This window comes from Lemur catta, chromosome 1 (assembly GCF_020740605.2).
Source record: "Lemur catta isolate mLemCat1 chromosome 1, mLemCat1.pri, whole genome shotgun sequence".
Classification (NCBI taxonomy): Eukaryota; Metazoa; Chordata; class Mammalia; order Primates; family Lemuridae; genus Lemur; species Lemur catta.
The window spans coordinates 96,004,814-96,018,775 of record NC_059128.1 but is presented as its reverse complement, the minus strand read 5'-3'; the positions used below and the strand labels follow the sequence as shown (position 1 = coordinate 96,018,775).

The window sequence follows — 13,962 nt, the reverse complement described above, 5'->3', positions numbered from 1 at the left end:
CCCACTGATAATGAAAAAAAACCCAGAAAAAAAAAAAAAGATCTTTTTTTTCAAGTCCAGGGCTCAGACAACAAAAGAGGGGGCTTGGGACCCTCTGCCTCACTAGTAACTCCAGTCCAAATATTTCCCACAAGAGTGCTGGACAAAATTAAAACCAGAGACTCAACTGGTGCCAAGCACGTGGACAGAAGCAATCTGGGGAGGCCCTTCCCCTGGCCAATGCCCCAGCCCCTGCCACTAGCCACACCAACACTCTGGGAGCCATTTTTTCATTCTCTGTCTTTACGTCTGGCCCCTGTATGGAAGATACTTCTCCCTGAGCCTCATCCCTTCCCCCCAGACCCCACTATCTCTTTTATCCACTTAGGTACCTCCCTTGCTCCAAGGCAAACAATTTACTCCAGAAAACTTGAAAGCAGCCCTGACCTTTCTGGGGAAAATGAGAAGAGGGGCACTACTGACTGGCTGAGGCTCTTTGAGGCATTGAGCTGGAGCTTCAAGGCTCTCCCACTGCCATAACTGAATCATTCATGGATATTCACAAAAAGCTTAGGGCTCAGCCTTTTGCTCTCATCAGGGCTTGGCCCCACAGATAAAAGGTAGTCCTCGTTAAGGGTAAAGTGAAGATATAGTTTGCACTTATTGATTAAGAACAGGAACACTGGGTAAGATGTAGTGAGGGAAAAACATCTTGATTGGGTGTCATGAGAAGCCAGGGGCTGAGTCCTAACTAAACTACTTGCTAACATGAGGCATTATACTAGCAAACTTTCTGGGCTTCAGTTTCATCATTTCTAAAATAGTAATAATGGTCCTTTCTGCCCAGCCCCCTACACCTATGTAACAAGTTTCAAATGACCTAATTGGAATGAGGACTGTAAGTGCTACACAAAGTAAACTATCACTATTCCTCAAGTTGTAGAGAATATGCAACTGAGACAGCTGTGATAGCCCTTTTTTTAAGTAAAACTCATCCTTGGCTTCCAAACAAGAAGCTCTGAGTCATACTGCCTTACTCCTTGGCTGGTGAGTTCAGAGAACCCAAACTGGTACAGATGGGCCATGTTGGGGTCCTTGGATTCAGCACCATTCCCTTGTACTAAGAAACAAAGTACTCACTGAGAGGGAAATTCATGTGGCTTGGACAGGCCACAGTCTAAACCCACCACCACTTTTCCCCATGTGAGCACCAACCAGCAGCTGGGCCTATCTAGCCTCCCTTCAGCCCCTGCTGGAACTAGCTGAGACTCTTCCTTGCACAGCAAGAATGTTTCCTCCTCGATTCTAGGGTCATACATTATTAAAGTGGCCACAATCTAAGACCAGACCAAAGCCAACATCCCTCTCTACTTCTGGGCTAAGTTGTGATGGAAAGTGCTCTGAGCTGTGTTCTAGAGCTTGCTCTGCTGCTGATAAGCAGTGTGACCCCGAGGGGAAGTAAATTCCCCACTCTAAGTCTTGATTTCCTCATAGGCACAAAGGGGGGCGGGGATAATAATTCTTGCTCTACCTACATCACAGAGGGTTGTGAACAGTTGAAGGAAGTAATGGGTGAATGTACTTTTGTACAAGATTGAGGAACTATTACCTGCTGAAACATCAACAACAGAACAGACATCTACATTAACAGAAAAGTAAATCACCTCCTAACCAGTTACCTGTTAGGGGAGGAAAGGCTACTTGTGGCGGCACACATCTCAGCCACTTCAGCCACACAGAGTGTTCTGCTCTCAGGTGCCCAAGGTACATCTAAGTCACCCCTGGAGTTACAATTATCACCTTCACTTTTTAAAATTTTCATTAATCTCACAAGTTGGAGGCAGAAAGCATAGACAAATAGCAGCCCAAAATGTAAACTGTGGTGTTTCCAGTGACAGATCATCCAAGAATTTCACCATCTGCTACCTTTCATAGAAACTTAGAGCTCAGGGGTCTCTTAGATCATGCTTGACTATTAAGCCCCTGCAACTCAGTGCTTGTTTCTAGACTCCCTATCTGGCAGTGCGTCACAGATAAGGGACAGAGCTGCCAGATTACAGAGTTTACTGCTTTTTCCTGGAAGTCCTGCCTCACTTAGGACCATCTGCAGGAGGCAGTGATATTCCCCAAAAGGTGAATGGTGTAGAGGTTGAAAAAGGGAGTCCCCTTTCTTTCTGTGACGCCCAGTCACTAAGGGACCTTTCTTCCTCCAGTGGAGCTACAGTTACCTCATTTCATATTTGGTAACCAGTTTACATCCCTTTGTACCCTGAAGTCTTGGGGATGATGCAACTGAGAGGTAGCAGGAGAGGAAGCATGAGTTCTAGTATCAGAGAAAGATACTGCTGAAATAGGTTTCAGTTAACACTCACGAGAACTGGGGTAAGCAACCCCAGAGGATACACTGCAGACTTGCTAGAAAACAGGAACTTTCCAAAGGCTGGCTTGAGACTGGGGTGCTTTTTACACCTCTATTACACTTCAGTCTGCCCTACTCTGATCATGAGCTCCTGGAGGGCAGGGATACTGAGGTGCATTTTAAAGGTTGCCAAATTGCTGACACCTGCACTAAAACACACATGCCTACTTCTCAGCTTAAGCTTCTCAGTCATCAAAAAGAATCCAGAAGAATAATTTCACAAAAAAACGCACAGGCCAAGGAGTACCAAGGCATGGATTCAAGTCTTGGCACTGTCATTTGCTAGCTGTGTGACCTTAGCTAAGTCACTTCATTTCTCTGGGCCTTCATCCCATAAAATGCAAACTATCAACTATCCTTGCTGGATTTTGTAAAAAAATAAAATAAAATAAAATAACAGATGCGAAAGCATATTATGATATCTTGAATTAATACCTGACTACTAAAGACAAGAATGTTCCTATCCTCCAAAAAACAAGTTTCTTTGGAAAAAGAACTCTGCCTACCTGGAAAGCACTCCTCCAACACATTTAATAAATAAATAAATCTTGGAATATCATAGGCTTTTCTAGCCCCAGGATCCTGAAGGCACATAAACTCACCTGCAGTCTGCTTCTGGTATTTACATGAAGACTTATGTCCTTGCTTGTCCTAAGAAATCTCTCTTGCCTTGCAGATTACATGAAAGAATCCGTGTGCAGTTCTAGTACTTGTTCCTTGAATAGCAGTGAAAACCCTTACGCCACAATTAAGGACCCACCCATCCTCACCTGCAAGCTTCCAGAGAGCAGCTATGTAGAAATGAAGTCGCCTGTGCACAGGGGGTCTCCGTACACAGATGTGCCATCCTTGTCGACATCTAATAAAAATATATATGAAGTTGGTAGGTGTCTCAAATAAATAACTCAGTGAAATCAGGGCAATAGTACAGCATCTGAAGGAAAAACAAGCCCTCTCCACTCACCCTGTCTCGACAACACACACTTGTTGCTTTTTAAGGAATCCAAGGTGAACTGCCTTTCCTAGGACTGCCCTCTTCTCTAGTGCAGAAGTCAAATTCCTGTGCCAACTCTGCTTTAAGAACACTAGGATTAATATGAAACAAATACTGGTGGTGGGGAATGGATGGGTGTACACACACACACACTGCAACTGATTGTTGATACAAATCTCAGTTTTAAAAAGAAAGCAATCAGAACTGACATTTCCAAGTTTCTAAATCACCCTTCTTCTACCTTCTCCCAGTTTAACCCATGTCCATCATTGATAAGAGCCTCTAGGATATTCTGAATCTCTTGGTGTTGACCAGAGGTTGGGAAGTCGATAGCGCATTCACTTATTCCATCTCCTGAGCAAGCCTCAGTCCTAACCCGCATACATTCGTCATAGATTTATAAATGCCCAGCTAGCTCTTCTCCCCAAGTGAATAGAACTCTCTTCCCCTTCAACAAGGCAACCAAAGCTAATCTGTTCTCTGAACTCATTTTTCACTATATTCCTTAGAGCCCACAGTCAGCGTGGTCCAAGAAGGCCGCGGTCATAACTCCAGCTATATCCAGAATCCATACGACCTACCTAGGAACAGCCATATTCCTGGTCATTATGACCTCCTCCCAGTAAGACAGAGCCCTGCCAACGGGCCCTCCCAGGACAAGCAGTCTTAAAAGGGATAAGCTTCTCTCTTGCAGCGTGCCCTGCTGAATATTCTCTGACTCTCTGAAAGAAGACAATCCCTTGACTTGAAATAATGGTACAGATTATCTCCAGCTGCATGTTAGTTATTACGTTCACCTGGAACTAATGAAGAGTTTCCAAGTGGGACTGGGGTAATTGTTCAAGGAATTCTGTTCACAAAGTCAAATCCTATCACCCATTCCCATTCCCAAATGCCCTGGATTATATGATTTTTAAAACATTTTAAAATAAAGCTACTCATCAACGTCAGCTAAATATAGTTAAAATGTCTATCTATCTATCTATCTATCTTTTTTTAAATCTGAAACACAATGCTTAAAAAGCATGTAGGTTTTACAAATCTGGGAGGGGAGAGGATTACTTTAAAGCACCTGAAATGTATATGTACTTTTGGTTGCTGTTACCACCATCTGTTTTTATTACTGAAGATAACTAGTACATAGACATGAACTGTTCTAATATCAAAAGTACCTGTACAATATATCTGGTCCATCAAATTACAACAGCCAAGTTTACAGAGTTTAGTATAGAGTTTAATGCTGACAACTTACATTTTTAAAAACAAGACTTTAATAAATACAGATTAACTTTCTTCTGCCCCATAAGTGACAGTAGATTGAAAAAAAAAAAAAAGACATTTCCAAAGCACAGCAGTCTCTTTCAGTCTACCACAGTGATTTCTAGGGTAGCTTTAGAAAATTTTGCCAATTCAAAGTTCAAGAATATTGCAAGTCAATCTTGGCCTTTGTCACATCTCCTTAGTCTACCCAACACCTGAGTTATTCCATGTGAAACAGAACTCTAAGACGATGCTTTAAGTAAGCAGCCATAGAGTGGTAAGAATTAAGTGTCCCTAAAAATGGCTATTTGGCCTCCCCAATTTATTTGGTTGGCATCCCTTGACTCAGAAGAGTACTTGCACCCAAGCAATTCTTCATAAATCTTGAGCTTGATGTAGTATGGAACCTAAAAGTGTAGAAGAAATTAGACAAATGTGGATACAGCAAGTTTATGCTGCTTAAAGTGCATTATGCTTTTTGATGGAATGCTTTTTAAATGAAATGATCAAAGAAAGGACTGTAACCAGCTGCTATAACAGGATGTAAAAACTTTATAGTAAACAGCATGAGGATATGAAGTGCTTCTACCTTCTACCTTGACACCACTACTTACTGAGACGACCAAATACGTATTACAACGAGCTAATGCTCCAGATTCCACTACTGATGAACGTACGTAAACTGAAGCTCAGACAAGTCAAAATGGACCCAACTCCCAATCCCTAAAGAGGACCTCCTCACAAGAATTAAAAAGAAAAAGGGCAAACCTAGGAATCTAATGGCCACCCCTGTACCACTCCATTCTCTAATACAGTCCAGCCAGCAAAAAACACTTCCAAAAAAGGTATACACAAGAGGAACTAAATGACTGCAAAGCTGGAATACTGCTCTAGGAAGTGTGGGAATTCTGAAATCCTTAATACGAATTGGAAGTCTGCCATGGAACCCGTTAGTTTAGGCAATAACCAGAAAAAGCAAGAAAATAAATAAATGAGTAAATTCTCCCTCCACCGTTTCACTCAAGGCATAAGCAAATTTTATTGTTAGAGAAAAATATATAATACATTACATGAATGCTGCATGTGTGCATGGGAGCGAGTGACCAGCAACAGTAAATTTACTTTCCCAAAAAGCCTTATTAAAATATAAATACTAGAAAATTACTTTGTAGACCCAAGTAAATATTTCTCATACATATGTACAAAGAAATATAGGTAAGAGACTTACCTCAGTATTTCAGGGCAGCAAGTGCCCAATTATCTTTGTGAAGCAAGGATGAAGAAGCATGATGAAGTCAGATCAGCAAGGAGAAACTTCATCTCAATCCCAGGTTTTTATTTTCTTCCCTTATCCTGCATGTACAATAACTGCTACCAGGCAAACTGCAAACAAGCAGCATCACTCAAGTTTCACCTCTCTTTTGATAGCTATCCCTCTGGGCAAAGGTATTCAAGCAAGAGGTGGAACAGCTAGAGTACTGAGTCAAGAGATTACAGTGTTACTCTGGTCAAGTTACTTGCCCTCTCTGGGCTCCGTTTTTCTCCCCATGCATTAAAAAGAAGAGAAGAGAAGCAGAGTGGGAAGGGAGCTCTAACAACCCTTCAGCTCTAGCATCCTATGGACTTTTAAAAGAAATGTAATACAACTCAAATCAGACAATACAGAGGAGAAGGGAAAGGCAGAGGGTGTGATTAATCTACGGTGACAATAGCTGCCTTCACATATCTAAGAGTTACCAGTAAAAGACATTTCAATCTTACAAAGCAACTGTTAGAAACTTCTGCCTAATACTGTCATAAATAGGTTCATGGTCAGCCTAAACATGTGTACTGTGTATTTTATTGATGAGTTAGAAAGATCTGTTCAATTATTTTTCAAAAACTAAATTTTCAACCAAATAAATTGACATGCATACAATTCAAATGAATAAAAGAAACACAACTATTGTACAATAACATAAATGAGACTATGAAATGGCAATACTTTTTTAAACCACAGATTTGTAATATATTTGTTCACTGTGCAGAGGGATTATACCTTGTACAAAATAAAACAAATTTCTCAAACTAGTTTAACAAGAATGCCTACTGTTGTATTGCAAATGGAAAACGTGTCTATGATCTATACCTTAGGTTTAAGGGTAGAGCTAACCTACATCTTGTATGGGCACTTTAAGCAGAAGAGTGAAAATTATTTCCAAGATGCTTGCAAATAAAGTGAAAAAAATGTATCAAGTTTTTAACAAAGGAGTCTCTTCCTCTAGAGCAGCCTTCCCTAACCTTTTTGGCACCAGGGTCCGGTTTCATGGAAGACAATTTTTCCACAGATGGTGGAAAGGGGGTTGGGGGGAGAGGCAGAGTTCAGGCAGTGATGCCAGCAATGGGGAACAGCTGTAAATACAGATGAAGCTTCACTTGCTGCCCACCACTTACTTCCTGCTGTGCAACCTGGTTCCTAAGTTTCATAGAAGACAATTTTTCCACGGATGGGGGTGAGGGGAAGGAAGGCAGAGCTCAGGTGGTGAGGCACAGCCCAGGGATTGCGGACCACAGCTTTAGAGTTAATGAATGGGATATTTTAAAACCTCATATACTTCAGTATACAAAAGTTAGAGGGTTTCTCTGCTTTTACAAATATTTAGACTCAAAGACAAATATTACAGCTCGTGCTCAGCTTCAGAGGCACAAAGGTACCTCTTTGATACCTTTGGAATGGAGTAAGGGCAACTGTAAGAGCCACCTAATTTCTATAAATGCCGTGAATAACTTTCCACTAGTGGAAGTTATCATCCAGTACAGTTACTCTGGTACATATATTTTAGGAACGTTAAAAACATAACCTTGTGACCTAACTGGTAAAGCAGCAGCAGGATTAATCTTGTATTAATAATAAAATACAGATAAGCTAAAAAAATAGCTTACTGAGTACATGCAATAAGTTTAACATTTCTCCTTCATACTTTCAAACGTTGGTATATAATCCTCATATTTAAGTCAAACCAAAACATTCCAACTTGTCAGCTCACAAGGCTTATGTGATACTCAAAAGTCATTCCAGTTTAGAAGGATGTTTAACCAAGAATAATACATTTTTGCTAGGTAGAGAAAAGACCCATTCAGAACAGATTGCTAATAGATAATTCTTAAGGGCTGGGGGTTGACATATCAGTGAAGGAAAAAACGTAATCAAGGCTAAAAAGATATTTACTGAGAACAGTGAAAGATCGTGCTGTGTGAGTCTCAGAATATTATCCAATACCATAAATGATAACCAAAGGCCAATCGCTGCAGGTTGTCCACTCAATACAGAAGATTAAAGAATTATACATTCTGAGGTTGGCTGGGGTTAGAAAAAAATAAAAAGAATGATACATTCTATTACCCATTCTTTTGACCAGAGGGAAGAAGGGGCCCATTTAATCAACTGGTGGCAACAGGAGATGGAAAATCTTTTTAAGAAGGGATGGATGGATGAACACATGGGGGCTCATTATACTACTACTATTTTTGTATAATAGTATATTTTATAAATATATATAGAATCATAATACACAATTATAATTCTGTATAATTTTTAACAAAAAATTTAAAAGCTTGAATGGCAATTGTCAGACTATAGCTCCCCAGAATGAACCTAAGATTAGCCCCCTCACACTTTTAGATGGCCCTCCCTAATTGTTCGGACATAGAGTTGTTGCAGGGCAGAGAGAATAGATATTAGGAATATAAATACAGGTTGAGTATCCCTTATCTGAAATGCTTCAGACCAGAAGCGTTTTAATTTTGGATTTCTTCAGATTTTGAAATACTTACATACACATAATGAGATATGTTGGGAATGGGACCCAAGTCTAAACATGAAAATTCATTTGTTTTGTATATACCTTATACACATAGCCTGAAGATAATTTTATAAAATATTTTTAATAATGTTGTGCATGAAACAAAGTTTGTGTACATTTAACCATCAGAAAGCAAAAGTGTCACTATCTCAGCCACCCATGTGGACAATCTGTGGTTGTTTGGCATCACCATCATCCCTGACTCTGAATTTATATGCTATGGATAAGCAATCATTTTCTTATACTTCACACGTAACAGTAAAAAAAATGACATATCATTAATACGTGAAAAATAATGCGTTCAGGGTAACTAAGCAGTACAGTAGCATCACCAGAATACCTGTATCCACTGTTAAACAACAACAAATAACAGCAGGCTTTCAGTCTCCATCAACGATGGTGCGTTTTGATCAAAAGGTACTCTGTATAGTAACCTCCTTGGGGACACTGAATGAACTGTGTGTTATGTGCCTGCATTTTGACTGCGACCTGTAACATGAGGTCAGGTGTGCAATTTTCCACTTGTGGTATTATGCTGGTGCTCCTTTCAGATCATGGAGCATTTTGGATTTTTGGATTAAGGATGCCTCAACCTGTATGAACAAAGCATATTCCCTCCCTGTCCTGTGGATCTTACAATGTAGTAACTACAAAAGGACAGGCATCAACAGAGAGCCCTAGTGATTGGTGGAGTGCTGATTATGTGTTTTCTTCCCTAACTTGCAGAGCTAGATCGCACCACTCTGAGCAGTAGTCCAATCCAAACACACAGAAGACAGAAGCTCTGGCCTTTAGCTTCAGTTGTCAGATTCCCTCCTTATTCCAGCTTCTGCTCCCAAGCCATTGTCTAGCCCAGCAGATCGCCCTCCAGAGTCTTGGGTAAGAGAAAGCCATGGGGACCTGAGATCTTATAAAGTACAGTGCTGTTATTTAGGCATCCACTTTAATGTAAATCAAAACTAGTAACTGAGGACACTAACTGCCTCCTCTAGAGTTGGTTTCACATCAAAGATATAAAAATAGTGTTGCTTCCTGCACCTTTCCAGACTGTCCCATTTCAGGCATGACCTTCTTCTATAGTATTCTTGGGCACTTACGATGACAGGCTGTGGCATAGAGGCTAGTACAACGGTCAGCAACTCCTTAAACATGCAACAAAGGACCATACCACTTCCCTGCAGATATCTGAAAAAATGGTATGCTGAGAGACTGGAGGTTGTCAATAGGGGAATGGGTGCTAAAAGCAGTACATTTACTCATTGGGATAAGTGCAACAAGATATAAGATTTTGTGGTTTGGGGCAAGGTTAAGTTCCACTGACTCAAACATAGGAAAGGAATCCTACTGGCCTCTAATTCTCACAGCTATCACTGGTACTGGTAACAGAGTCATTAACATGACTTTTTGTGCTCACATCTGTATTAGGAACTATCAATCCTATGCTTAACAAATGTTAAAGAATTGAATTCAAATAATGTTTAAACTATTGTAATTATTAGATCACTACACCAAAAGCCCAGAAATGCCATTTATATCATGTACATGCACATATAAACTTAAACACTTGGATTTAATCACTGGTTCTACTGGATAGCTAGCTCAGTAGATTGATCTACATTCTTGTAGATTCCTATTAAAGAAATAATTTTTAAAAAATTAAACACAAAATGTTTTTAAAAGTTCTCTCCCAGACATGAATATATTTTAAAGTACACATTAAAAGCCAGCAGATTTTTTTTTAACAGCAAAAGCCATAGAACAAGCAATTCTCAATTTACAGCTGACATAGCAGCCCATCAAGTGCTCCTCCCCCTTAGCACATATGGTACTTTGATGCATATTGTTGAAATTGACAGTCATTTTGCAAATGTTCTGAAAGCTTTTATCTTATTTAATGGAGTTAACATGGACACAAAGGTAGCATCTTAATCAAGTTATTGTGGTAAGACCAAAAACATTTTGAGTGTATACCTGATTTTTACTGATCTATGAAATTGAAATTTGAGTTATAATGTATAATAATTTGGCTTCAATACCTGAAGAGAGTTCAGAGACTCAGAATTGGGATGGACCCCAGAAATTGTACAATACCCTCATTAATTGGAAGAATGTGAGGGTCAGAAATGAAATGACCACAAGAGCTGTGACTATAACCTGTCTTTGTTACCTAGTCCAGGGCTTTATTATACTTGCTACTTTCAATCTTTTAACTCACACATTAATAGTTTGGCATATTTTCTAATGCATGCCTTCAACATCCTTTCAAATATTCTTTCTCTATTCTCTAATTCAATTCTCAAGAAAATGGACACCCTCAATTAAAACCGACTCTCAGCCAGGTGCAGTGGCTCATGCCTGTAATCCTAGCACACTGGGAGGCCAAGGTGGGAGGACTGCTTGAGCTCAGGAGTTCAAGACCAGCCTGAGCAAGAGTGAGACCTCATCCTTACAAAAATAAAAAATTAAAAATTGACTCTTGGCTGGGCCGCAGTGGCTCACGCCTGTAATCCTAGCACTCTGGGAGGCCGAGGCGGGAGGATTGCTCGAGGTCGGCAGTTCAAGACCAGCCTGAGCAAGAGCGAGACCCCATCTCTACTAAAAATAGAAAGAAATTATATGGACAGCTAAAAATATATATGTATAGAAAAATTAGCCGGGCATGGTGGTGCATGCCTGTAGTCCCAGCTACTCGGAAGGCTGAGGCAGGAGGATTGCTTGAGCCCAGGAGTTTGAGGTTGCTGTGAGCTAAGCTGACGCTATGGCACTCTAACCCGGGCAAAGAAAGTGAGACTCTGTCTCAAAAAATAAATAAATAAATGACTCTCTCAGCCTAATGGTCTCCCATGTGTAAGCTGTAATGACATCAGCATTTTGTGTCGCTTTATTGTTACCATCAGCCTCCTACAGTTTGGTGGAACATAATCATTCTTTAAAACATAAAAATGAAAACTCTAGTTTATTGGCATATTGTTCAGGTGAATGGGAAGGTTGACCTGTCAAATCCAAGAAAGAGGCATGGCACCAGACTGCCCCACCAGAAGAAAAATCAGCTCTCTTCTTTAGTACTAGTGTCACAGTTCCGTACCTGACTGTTTCATTAACCCATAAAATGAGGTGGTGGAAGAGGATCCTTTCACATCTTTTTGTTCTTTTTTTTTTTTTTTACACAGCAAGTGGAGGTCATATACAATCCTATACAAAATTCATATTTTGTTGTGAATTTTTTTCAGGCTTATATTTGTGAGACATCAGAAAATCAAATTCCACTTTTCTCCCCTGTTAAACAAAAGAAGCTCCATTAATTGAAACCTAACAGGTTAGAATAAGTTCTTAATTATCCACCCAGCCTTTGAATTCTTCTGCTTCTGGTTTTGGCCAAAACTGTCTAAATGGTACAGCCTTTTCTCTTTAAGGTGGAAGCAGAGATTACAATAACTCAAACCACTGAAAGCATCTGTATTTTGTAAATATAAGTCAGCAAAAACAAAAATTAAGATGTTCATGTTCCCAATGTTGAAATAAATGTGACTAGCTCTCATGAACAATCCAAACTCTTAAGAAATCTAACTTTTCTACAGAACTCTTCAAAATTTAAAAGATCTCTGGCATGAAGTCAACGGCTGGTACCTCTTCTTATAATCTCAATGCAATGGCTAATGATACCCTACATAGTAACAACTGCAATTAGAGAGAAATCATACATGGCACTTGAGAACAATGATATACAAATTTATCAAGGCACCATGGCTAACTGACTTTTCAAGAGAATATAAGAGGTTAAAAAAAAATTCAAAGTTATAATAACTAAAAATCAGGATCAAGCAGCAAAATGCTTCTAAACTGCCTTGAGCCCTGAATTTTCATAATTATCTAAAAACTTATTATTTCTTCCTTGAGACAGTCTGTCTCCTGAGATACTACTCAAAATGAAGACACTTGTTGAAATGCAATCACAGTCAGTTTCTAATACCTACTGTGCCTTGGAAATCTCCCAAGATCCAACCATACACAAGGCAACATTTAAGTCTCCACTTGGTAAAAATTCAAAGTTACTTTATTCATTTTCAATTCACTACCTAGCTTCTCTCTTTTTTCTAAATTTGTAAATAATTTACTGCCAATTTTGAAAAAAATAGAGATGGAGTCCTTCCTGAGTCTGGTGACACTGCCATATATAAAAGTATATATCTGCTGACACTGTTATGTATGAAAGTACAGAGACTACTTCCCTAATATTTTTGGCAACACTTTTTCCAAGAAAAGCATAATTGAACTGCAGGTCTAAAATCAAAGCTGAATTCACACACTCATGTCCCCAATTCAATGTTTACTTAGTAATGCAAGGACCTATGCTCTTACTCATCAGGATCAAGTATTCCATGGCTGCATCCAAAGCACTCAAAGGAAAAATGTAATCTCACAACATAAGGAATAATCCCCCTATAACTGTTTATTAGAATGTGAATATATTCCAAATCAATAACTAAAAAAAAAAAAAAATCAAGTTACAGAGCATGCATAAAATACAAAGTAGCAATTTACAAATAGATAATAGTATCTTCATAACCAATACACTAAAATAATAAAATGGCTACAGAAGAAAACCAAAATGACTGACTACAGCAATGCCTTCCGTGTGCCCCACACATCATGAGCACCGCAAAAGACAGAGATTAACTGTGAAACATAGTAATCTAAGCAAGCCCACACATATATATTTTTGGGGATATCCCACCATCCTGAATAGTATCACTGCAGTTGACACAACTTCCAGAAAACTGCAGAGTAAGTGCTTAATATTATCCACAAGAAAGTAAAACTAAGTATTAGTGTGCACATTTCTGTATGAGAAACTAGTTGCTCCATTGATTTCAATAATGTAGTGGAAGAAAACTATTTCAGGTCTCTACAATGCCTAAATGCATTCTATTTAAACTCAAGGTACTATTTCATTTTACATACTAAAAGAATACATGCCTTTAAGTGGTACCACTTGAGCAGAAATTAACCTCTCACTGTATTCTTTAGACATACTGAAACCAAAGATTTAACTGGACTACATTCCATAATATACGGCAAAACTCAAATATCAGCATTGTTAAAAATAATTATCCATGCCTGCTGGTGGATATGATCATAAACCTAGGTTGCATTTCACTTACTGGAAGGTTTTAAGACAAAATTAACACTTCAAAATTTGATACTACCAGCATTAAACCAGTTATTGCCTAAGCAATAAAATGCCACATAGTCTACTGCTGGGAAATTAGATCACTGAAATGATTTGAGCTGCCTGGTCACTGCAACAGAGGCACCTCAAATGGAATTCTACCAGTCTCTCCAGTTCCCAGCCTGCCAGGCAGGATTGTTTAACTCATGGCCCCATAACCATACCACTAATAAAACCATAACAATGTTTATTAAGATAATTCTTTTCCAGAAAAAAGTACCCTCCTCTCTAATCAACT

The 13,962-nt window shown here is 39.2% G+C and overlaps 1 protein-coding gene across 4 annotated transcripts in view; it reads left to right on the top strand.

Annotated features, from left to right (window-relative positions):
* MEGF11 (multiple EGF like domains 11) overlaps nt 1-6,722 on the top strand; it is a 340,206-nt gene extending 333,484 nt beyond the window's left edge. For 3 of the 4 annotated variants that reach the window (XM_045541334.1, XM_045541340.1, XM_045541327.1), the window contains 2 exons: nt 3,075-3,281; nt 3,902-6,722. In XM_045541334.1, coding sequence (XP_045397290.1) covers nt 3,075-3,281; nt 3,902-4,062 — 368 coding nt within the window. In that variant the 3' untranslated portion in view covers nt 4,063-6,722. The remainder of the gene's footprint in view (nt 1-3,074; nt 3,282-3,901) is intronic. The other variant, XM_045541367.1, reaches the window with a different exon arrangement.
* The last annotated feature ends 7,240 nt before the right edge of the window (nt 6,723-13,962 follow it).